Here is a 10,504-nt window from a genome sequence, read left to right on the forward strand (position 1 = left end):
TGTTTAGAGTCAGATCACATATGTGAGCCCAGGAATTCCTACACCACCTCATTCCCAACTCTCCACTATCTCCCCAAGACTGTCTGGCTCCCTGCAGCTCGCTTTCATGGTCCTTCGGTAGGAAGTCAGGGGTTTACTTTGCCCAGTGTGCCATGCATTTCCCATGACTGCATCTGTATCCAGGGCTACATGGTGGAGGACAGAGGGAGAAAAGTGAGCAATAGGACTTTGCCTCAACTCTTGAGGCCATGGCTCCTCTGGCCAGAAAGGGTCCATACTCCTCAGAGATGGGCATCTGGCCAGCCTCTCCCTGCGCTGACGCAGGACTGCCTGGGGTAGCAGAGAACCACCTTTTTCAGAAAGCAAGGGACTCCCCCCGGCCCTCCCTTCTGAACCTTTGGAGTCCCCTTTTCTGGTCCTTGGACCCCAAAACAGGGCCTTGTAGTTCTTTCTGTGCATATCTGGTTTTGTATTTCAAGCTGGTTTTCAGTCCAGGCCAGACAGTATCTGAGGGGGGAAAATGGGAAACTTGCTGCAATTTTGGTGGTACTTTAAAGTCTCATGTCTACCCCAGCGTGCCTTCTGTCATTTACTTTCAGAGTCCTCAGACAGCTGCTCTGTACATTCTGTCCAGAGTTTATACTTTATTCAGTGGGGCGACAGGGCGAGTGTGGTTAATTAATTCTGTCTGGCCCAGAGCTAAAACTCCCAAGATTTACATCTTTTATTTATTTTTACACATTAATTCCTATTCATTATAGGAAATTTAGAAAATGCAAATAGTTTTAAAAGGGAAAAACATCACCAGATAAAAAATTTTAAATTCATACACTAAGAGTGTGGAATAAAATACTATGATCACTTTTTTCCCAGGAAAAGGGGGAAAGAGCAGCTGTGGAGAGATGTACACATGCTATTACAGTAGAGAATTAAGCAAGGGCTTTTATGTTTCTTACTTAGGGGTTTATGCATGGATTGGAATCAACTTTGTTTTGGGAAGATTCGACCATGAAGATGGTGAGTGATACTGTCTTCTTAAGACAGTACTAAGGGCTGAAGATTTATGTCATAACCAATCACTAGCATGTAAGTGCTAATTCTGATTTCTTTTTTCCTTCTTTTTTCAAAACTTAACATGCTTCTTTTATTGCTTTTTAACTTTCCTCATTTATTTCAGTCCCAATTTGCTTTCTTTTATTGCTTTTTAACTTACCTCATTTATTTCAGAAGCTGATGCTGAGGCTCCCCAGGAATTGGTGACAGGACGCAGAAGGACAGTAGGGATACTGGATATGGGAGGAGCCTCTCTCCAAATTGCTTATGAAGTTCCTGCCTCAACTTCTGTCCTTTCTCCACAAGAGGTATTTTACTTTTTGGGGAAATTCAGTTGCTAGGAATGCCCATCTTTGAGAAGGAAGGGCACTATGTTTTGACTTAGACCGACTGTCCTAGGTCCATATATTGCTTCAGATCATTGTTGGCTTGTGTAATCTTGGGTCAGTTACCTCTCTGAGCCTCAGTTTCCTCATGTGTAAAAAGAGAATAGTAGTTATCTATTTCATAAAGTTGTGAGTATGAAATAATACCACTTGTATAAAGTACTTAACAAGCTGCCCAACATGTAATAAAAGCTTAATACATTTTAGCTATTATAATTATACTACTTATCTGGAAGAGTTGCCTGAGGATTAAACATGATAATATAAATCCCAGAGTACAGTATTTGAAAAATACTTATTCATTAGATGTTATTCCCTTTCTTTTAGATGGAATTCCATCTTGTGCTTGTTATTCCTTGCCTTACTAGAATGTAAAGAATGCATTTTGAGGGAGAAGTTTTATCATTCAGAAGAAAAAGAAATAAAACATTTTTCAGCACCTAGTATGTGCAAGACATAAGACATGTTACACTGCCCCCAAAGCTTGTGATCTATCAGTGGAGACAGCCTGTGATAACAGGCAGACCACGACAGTTCTATAATTTGATCTAAACTGGGGTTTCTCATCATTGGCACAGTTGGCATTTTGGGCTGAATAAGTCTTTGTTGTGGAAGGTTGTCTGGTGCATTTTATGATATTTCACAGCATCCTTGGCCTCTATCAGATGTCATAATGCCCCTATATCCCCCAAACTCTCAGTTTTGACAAGTAAAAGTGTCTTCAGACACTGCCAGTTGCCCCTGGCGGTGCAAAATCACCTCTGGTTGAGCATCTTGGGTCTAAACGGAGAGCCACGGCAGTGTGGGCACTGACAGCGTCAACCACATTCACAAAGGCTTGAGTAGGTGCCTTCCATGCTGCCTTCATGGAAAGGAAGGTATTTACCTGGTCCTTGGATGATAGCAGCCCTTTGCATAGTGGAGGTTAAGGGAAGGCCATCTGTACGGAGGTGACAGTATGCACAAAAGCACAGAAAAAACAGCAAAGAGCCCAGAATGTCCAGGGAATTATGAATAGCCTGTTGTAGTATGGGGTTTTTAAGTGTGGTAATAGGGAATGCTGGGAAGTGATAAGATAAAGTTAAATCATGAGGAGTTTTGGGAGCCATGCTAGGGGATTTGGCTTTTTTATCTGTAGATAGTAAGGAACAAGCAAACTTTTTTGAGTAGGGCGGTCATACGGGTTTAAGTTTCATCATCTGTGTAATAATTAAACTCTAAAAGTCACCAGCTCTGAATTTCGTGACTATGTTAATCATGTGACAAGGTTAGGGTCATTTTATGTCTTTGTTTAAAATAGCTCTATGAAGATGAAAGAATGCTATTAACACAAAATGTCTTAAAGAGTAGTCATAGCAAATGAAACCTGGTGTATTAGCAATGTCATACCTTTCTAGAAATCAAAACTAAAATTTCTTTTACATCATATCACAGGAAGAAGCTGCGAAGATCTTGCTAGCTGAGTTCAACCTGGGCTGTGATGTGCAACACACTGAACACGTGTATAGGGTTTATGTCACGACCTTTCTGGGTTTTGGGGGCAACTTTGCCCGGCAGCGCTATGAAGATCTTGTATTGAATGAAACTCTTAACAAGAACAGGTATGCTTGACATGGGATCTGTGATTCTGAAATAGAATGTTGGCAGGCTGCAGATATTTGGGAGAAATGGTTATATCCTACCAAGATATTGATAGATATGTCCTTGCTTCCTCCTTCCTCGCCACCCCTGCCAGTGGGGTAGCTTTGTGTTGTCGTTCAGTCGCTCATTTGTGCCCAGCTCTTTGCGACCCCATGGACTGCAGCACACCAGGCTTCCCTGTCCATCACTGTCTCTCGGAGCATGTCTATTAGTAGTCCCATTTGATCTTCATCGGAGTGCCTTCTAATCTTTGTTATTAGGACTTAGAAAAGCACAGTGGCTTATTGCAGTGACTTCTTGCTATGCCCATCTTCAGACATGGCATCACAGGATAAGTGAGATCAATTAAGTTTAAATTGTGTAGTATAACATAGCTTCCAGAAGTTTCTTCCACATGGAAGTGCTCAGAATCTGTTTGCCGAATTACAGTAGAGTTGCCTTTTATGTAGGACTTAAAGATTCCATAGCGTGCATAAAATATTCTCTAAGTCCAGAGTAGACACTTTTTCCTCCAGCATTGGACTGATCACTGATTCTTCATTTGTGTGCCAGATGAAGTATTTAAACCATAGTATAATATAGTTGTGGGGTTTTTAGTATTTAAAATTCTTTGTATCATCATGCCCATTAAAGGACAGCATAATAGAGAACAGAGTTCTTTTCCACCATGAAACTATTCACCCCCATTTGTTTAGCTGGAAACAATAGCTTGAAAAGGTACTGGTGTATCCCATTTGTAATCGTTTCTCTACAGCAATCAATTGTCTTATACAGGGAGTGTGTTAGACAAAATATTGTCTCAAGTCTTTTTTGTTTTTCTGAGTCTCAGCTCCTAAGAGTTCAGGGTGCTTTGCGAGAAGTCTGTTATTCGGATGATTGATGAATGCATTAAAATCAAGCAGCGTGTTTGTGTTCTGAAGATACTCTTACGTATCCAGGCCTCCATACAAATGTTGCTTGGCCTAGAGCTCAGATGGCTCCCATTAGCACCGTGGTATCTGAAGAACAATTACAGTGGAAGTTTCACACCAATTTTGTTTTGGTCCTTCTTCATTAGCTCCTGTGCTTCCTTTTCCGTTTTCTTCCTTTGTTGTTTTGCTCCTCCTTTATATCTGCCTGCTGTTCTCTGCTGCTTCAGAACAGGCCTGCATCATCATCTTCTCATGCGTCAGTTTTTTCTCATTATGTATCTAAGTTAGCTAATTCAGAAGACTGATTACTCATCTTGTGAAGCTGCTAATGTATAGAGAAACCTGTGCTTCCTACGATGTTAAAACTTAATGTTTCTCTCTTTTTGATAATTTTCTGAGCTTTCCTTATAGGTGGTGTCACATCCTCAAAACAGGCTCCGCTTGTTCCAAAGCATTTTGTTGTGTTGCCACATTCCGTCCTTCAGCCTTTACACGTGTGTGTGGATCTTCATCCACAGTTGTCTTAGGAATTGATGAATAGTTCATTGTATTTGGCAAACTACAGTTGTATTTGGTCTGCACTTAATTTCCACCTTTGGCCAGATCTGCATATTAATCTCTTATTGCTAGACAAGTACAGACTTGAAATAACCAGAGCTGTGTGATGGCCATTGTGGGAATCAAAACTTGGCCCTCCCTCCCCCGCAGAGCTGGGCATGTCCTGGGTCACTGTTGCCATCAATCACCACTGCACCACTGCCAGGGACTGTCCTCAGGACAGTCCTAGCCCTTCCCACTTCACCTCCTTCCAGTTGTCTCTTGAAACATTAGAACTGTGATCAGCATGGTGAAATCTTTTCACTTTTAAGAGGCAAGTGGTAATGAAGCCCAGATGGAGAATAGCAGATTCGCATCTCCAGTTTCACTATATATTGGGAAATATGTGTGTTGACTAAAAGACTGAACAAAATCACTGCCATATTTCTCTTTCTTTTTCTAAATTGAATTTGCATAATTTAAAAGTTCGTGTGATGCAACTAAGTGATAATGCTCATCCTTGTGTTTAGGGCTGTCATGTAGAAGAATAACAAGACCTCTGGGAAGCATCTTCGAGGAAGCTGGGTGCAGTAGTGATGTGTTTTGTTTGTTTTTGTTATTGTGACAGGTTGCTGGGCCACAAGACAGGTCTGAGTCCCGACAATCCTTTTCTGGATCCCTGCCTGCCTGTGGGACTCACAGATGTGGTGGAAAGGAACAGTCAGGTCCTGCATGTCCGAGGACGAGGGGACTGGGCGGCTTGTGGGGCCATGCTGAGCCCGCTGCTGGCTCGCTCCAACACCAGCCAGGCCTCACTGAACGGCATCTACCAGTCGCCCATTGACTTCAACAACAGCGAGTTCTATGGTTTCTCCGAGTTCTTTTACTGTACAGAGGATGTGTTGCGCATCGGTGGCCGCTACCATGGGCCAACATTTGCCAAGGCTGCTCAGGTACATTATTAATAATAAAATGACTCATGCTGGCAGCAGCCATTTATTGGATGCCTAACTTTGTACCAGACGCCGTGCAAACGGCTTTGCATGTGTGAGCTCACTGGCTTCTTGGCAGGAGCCCTGTGAGCCCTTATTTTACAGATGAGGAGGTGAACTTAGAGAATTAACCTGCTATGCTCTACTGCCTGCTAGTTAATTAATCTTAGGTCTCCATGAGTGTCCAGTTACCAAAATTACCACCCAGATCTAATGTTGTCATGGTGGCTAATGGTTTTTCCTCCAGCTTGCCAATAGTCTTGGTTAATGTTTGTGGCAAAGTGTGATCTCCAGATATTTTCCCCTTACTGGGTGTTCCCAGGTGTAAATGCTTTTGGAGATGATGTCACACAGATGGGCAAGTCCACTTTTGTTTTCTTACCTTGAGCTTTTAAGAGGCCAGTATGGACAGGTAAAAGTTTAGCTAGTATTCCACAGTTCCTGTTCAATTTGGACTCGTCTCTTTTTCATTTTTGAATATTTTTCTCTTTTAGCAGAAAAACTTATGGGGAGATCTGTCCCCTCCCTCTGTCTTCTTCAATTTCTCTTAGTATAAGGGCTTTCAGAAGAAATAATATATGTAGTATATGTATTGTTCTGTTCCCTAAAGGCAGTTCCTAAGAAATATTGAGGAAAGCCTGGTTTGTGTTTGCCCTTTCCTCTCTAGCCTCCAGGAATACTGTCATATTTCCTTTCCTTTCCAACGTTCCCTAACTGTCCATGGCCTGAATCTTTCTCATTTTAAAATTTCTTCAAATCCTTTTCCCTTGAACACCATAGGACTCAAGTTATTACTTGCCCAAACTGCTAGTGGCTTAATATGTTCTCTTTCTCAGGGTAAAGATGATTTTGTTCTTTTTTTTTTTTTTTAACCTTGACTCAACTGTTAATTTTCCCAGTGACATTTTCCTTGGCCATCCTGTGCAGAATTGTAGGCCTCCCCAATAGTACCCTTTTCCCTTTCCTGCTTTATTATCTTTCCCATGAGCACTTATGTTATCTAACACACTCTTTGTATATATGTGTGTATATGTATGTATGTATGCATGTATATTTGGTTATTGTCTGCCCCCCCCCCCACTAGAAGGTAAGCTTCATAAAAATAGAAATTTTTGTTTTATTCACTGCTAGAGCCACAAAGTAGACATTCAGGAAATACTAGTTTATTAAACAAACCAAAAGGAATGATTCCTTTGGTGAGAATTAGAAGGAGACAGGCCAGTGATAGATGTTTGACCATTCTGTTCCATCTGTTTGACTTGTTCATGTCAGTTGTATATAGGGTAGAATGAAGCTGTCTTTGGCTTTTGATGTTGCTACTCCCAGTCCTAACCTTACCCATCTCTAAAGCTTAAGAGGCTCAGGAGGCATGTCAGGCTGGCTTTGTATGGACATGGAGGCAATAGGAATAAAAAGGAGTATTCCTACGCCACTCAAGTCACCTAGTGGCCTGAGTTCAAGGACTTGCCTTGCCCAGGACCTGGCACAGTGTTAAATGACTGAATATACCATTTCTGTTTTCCTGTTAACTAATAACCCACAAGTAACTTTGGAAATGGAAAACTGACTGTAGGGGAATTACAGAGTTTACCTCCCATTTCATGTTGCATCATTTCTCTGTTTGTTCCAGGAGTACTGTGGCATGGCTTGGTCAGTACTCACTCAGAGATTCAAGAATGGCCTCTTTTCATCACATGCAGATGAGCATCGACTCAAGTAAGTAACTTCCTTTTCTCCTTTAGGTGTGGCCTTACAATGTATGAACAATGAGTGAGAGAGAGTGAGTGATAGTACAGATTGGATTTACACTGAAAGAGAATTTGGTTATTTTAGATTTTGATTTTCTGAAGGGTAGAGGCCAAAATAGTGAACTTACTTTACTGAAGCCAAGGGAGACAGACTGGTGATGACCAAAAAGTGTTCCCTCCAAGTGGTTTGGAATCAAAAGTGGTGGTCTTTTTAGTTTTACATTTTTATTAAAATGTCAAACATGCAGAAAAGTAGAACAGTAACAGAAACAGGCGTGTAACAGTCACCTAGTTTCAATAAATGTCAATATTTTGCCAGTTTGGCTCATCAGTCCTCCCATTTTGTAAATGTTTTAGTTAAAAATTTTAAACGAAAATAGAACAGTATAATGAACTCCTGAGTACCTGTCACCCAGCTTCTCTTCTATCAGCTGTCAACTCCCAGCCCTTCTTATTTCATCTATTTTCCTACCCCACAAATTGGTTCTTTTGAAACGAATCCCAAACATCATATAATTACATTTGTAGATATTTCAATGTGCTCTCTGAAGGTAAAGGTTGTTAGGGGGAAAAAGAAAGCAAAAGAAAAGCAGTCACAGTAGAGTTGTTGCCTTGCTTGGAGGTGTGCCTCACATTTGCAGTCAACTTGAAGATAAGGTAGGCTCAGATTTGGCTCCACCTAGAGGTGAGGAAGGTGAAATGGGGAGAGAGGGGTCTTTTTGACAGTGAGAATATGCATAAAGCATTAGGTTTTTTTTTTTCTTTTTCTTCCTTTAAAAAATTATTTTTTTCACACAGATATCAGTGTTTTAAGTCGGCTTGGATGTACCAAGTTCTTCATGAAGGATTCCACTTTCCCTATGACTATCCAAATCTGCAGACAGCACAGCTGGTCTATGACCGAGAGGTTCAGTGGACGCTGGGAGCCATTCTGTATAAGACACGCTTCTTACCACTCAGGTAAGTGGACTGACCAAGAATCTTGAGCTTAGAGGATGGTAGTTGGTGCCTCAAAATAGGTTTCTTTTTTTTTTTTTTTCAAAATAGGTTTCTTAAGTGACCGCTCCCTCAAAAAGAGAAACAAAAAACATCCAAATTCCCCTTATTACTGCCATGTGAAACTGCTGTTACTTACCACATATGTTGAAACAGAAGGAAGTCTTGAGAATTATTGGTCTGGAGTCTGTTCTTCTTTGTAATGTCGGGAATTCAGTAATTTTTTACTTTTTCCCCTGGTTTGCTGCATGACTTGTGGGATCTTAGTAACCACGGATCCAACCCACGCCCTGTCCTTGGCAGTGAAAGCGCCAAGTCCTAACCACTGGACTGCCAGGGAATTCCCAGGAATTCAATTTTCTTTATCTACAACAAATCAGTCTTTATAATTGAGCTCTCATAAACAACTTCTAAGATACTGACTGATGAACTAAAGTTACTCTGAAACTATCTCTGACTCGTTGTTCGGTCGTGTCCGACTGTTTGTGACGCCATGGACTGCAGTACGCCAGACTTCTCTGTCTTTCACCATCTCCCAGAACTTGCTCAAACTCATGTCCATTGAGTCAGCGATGCCATCTAACCATCTTGTCCTGTGTTATCCTTTTTTCCTCCTGCCTTCTCTTATTTCCCCACATCAGGGTCTTTTCCAATGAGTTGGCTCTTCGCATCAGGTGGCCAAAGTACTGGAGCTTCAGCATCAGCATCAGTCCTTCCAATGAATATTCAGGACTGATTTCCTTTAGGATTGACTGATTTGATCTCACATCTGACTAAAGAACTAGTGTATGCTGTTCCTATACAGCAGTCTTTCTTGGTGGCCAAAATCACTCTCGAGATCATGTCATTGACATGGATGGCTTTTGGGTGAGCCAGGCAAAGGACATAAGATGCATTTCGGGGATGTCTTGCTCTTATGTACCATAAGATATTTGGGATCATTTTTAGGTGCTCTCTCTTCTGGACTATTTCAGATGAACTCTTAATCTTTGGTGCCTGTTTCTTTAAACTCAATACTGTCACAAGCCAGGTGAGTGAGAGAAGTGGGAAACTGGAGATCATGTGCCCCAAACAAAAGGCTGATAACTGTCGTGCAGAAGTGCTGTCCCAGCATCTCCCAGCTCTCCTTGATCAATAGAAGCCAGAAGTCCACATTTTATATGTAGTCTTTCTGTTTGGAGATTCACATTTTTAAAAAAAAACACTGCAGGTCAAACAGAATGAAAATGGATTGGGTGTTTGGACTACAAGAGAAGAGCTTCTCTTTTAGATAGACAGACCATTGCATTTAGGTTTACATGTCTCTATTTTTCCTTCAGATTACAATTAGTTAAGTGACATCTTTCTCTGGATATATCCTAAACTCTCAGGAAGCATAGCAACTTTTTTTTTTTAATACTTAGATATACTCTGATTTCTTGACTAGTTTCAGGGGCCACCCTATTCTCATTAGTACCGTATTGACCAACTGTGTAGGCTGAGGTGGTATGGGGTCACTGTTAAGACATTTTACAGATGACCAGTCTTGGTCTTAACTATTAACATTTTTGGCTTCTCATTTTGTCTCCTGGTTTTAGAAGGGGTAGAGGCTCCCTCTAGGCCAGGGAAAGGAAGATACAGGAGGAATCTGGGCCTGGGGACATGTTTCAGCTTTGCTTGCTCTGTGGAGCTGGTATTATAGCATGTTTGCATGGATGGAATAAACGGGATAAAACCACTGGACCTTTTAAATTAGCATAAATATTTCTCTCTGAAATTAACAATCCTTTCCACCTTCAACTTCTTGTTTAGGGATCTACGGCAGGAAGGTGTCCGACAGGCCCATGGTAACTGGTTCCGTCTCTCCTTCGTCTACAACCACTATCTCTTCTTCGCCTGTATCCTGGTGGTGCTCCTGGCCATCATCCTGTACCTTCTGCGGCTACGTCGGATTCACCACCGACAAACTCGGGCCTCAGCCCCACTGAACTTGCTGTGGATCGAGGAGGTGGTGCCCATGATTGGGGTACAGGCCGGGCCATGAGGCTGGGCAGGTTCAAGGAAAGCTCAAATACCCCAGAACTGCTGCCCATCGAATTCCACCGCTTTCTGGTACTGGCCTCAGATGCTGCTTTGCCTGACTTTGTGGATATTTGGCCTTGGAATTTCTACTTCAATATCTACTTTAATTCCTCCTCAATATCCAGGTCCTCTTCTCTGAAGAGAAGCTGTAATTTAGTCTGTGAAGAACTAAATGAGAG

General features: G+C 41.7%; 1 protein-coding gene and 1 pseudogene across 1 annotated transcript in view; one reads left to right on the forward strand and one right to left on the reverse strand.

Annotated features, from left to right (window-relative positions):
• Positions 1 to 10,287, forward strand: part of ENTPD7 (ectonucleoside triphosphate diphosphohydrolase 7) — a gene marked incomplete at its 5' end in the record, with an annotated part of 30,734 nt that extends 20,447 nt beyond the window's left edge. Inside the window, 7 exons of the mRNA XM_068961797.1 lie at positions 961 to 1,017; positions 1,228 to 1,361; positions 2,874 to 3,040; positions 5,157 to 5,481; positions 7,151 to 7,236; positions 8,067 to 8,228; positions 10,056 to 10,287. Coding sequence (XP_068817898.1) covers positions 961 to 1,017; positions 1,228 to 1,361; positions 2,874 to 3,040; positions 5,157 to 5,481; positions 7,151 to 7,236; positions 8,067 to 8,228; positions 10,056 to 10,287 — 1,163 coding nt within the window. The remainder of the gene's footprint in view (positions 1 to 960; positions 1,018 to 1,227; positions 1,362 to 2,873; positions 3,041 to 5,156; positions 5,482 to 7,150; positions 7,237 to 8,066; positions 8,229 to 10,055) is intronic.
• On the reverse strand, positions 4,090 to 4,663 carry LOC138070502 (receptor-binding cancer antigen expressed on SiSo cells pseudogene; annotated as a pseudogene).
• Positions 10,288 to 10,504: the final 217 nt, after the last annotated feature.

This window comes from Capricornis sumatraensis, chromosome 23 (assembly GCF_032405125.1).
Source record: "Capricornis sumatraensis isolate serow.1 chromosome 23, serow.2, whole genome shotgun sequence".
Taxonomy (NCBI): Eukaryota; Metazoa; Chordata; class Mammalia; order Artiodactyla; family Bovidae; genus Capricornis; species Capricornis sumatraensis.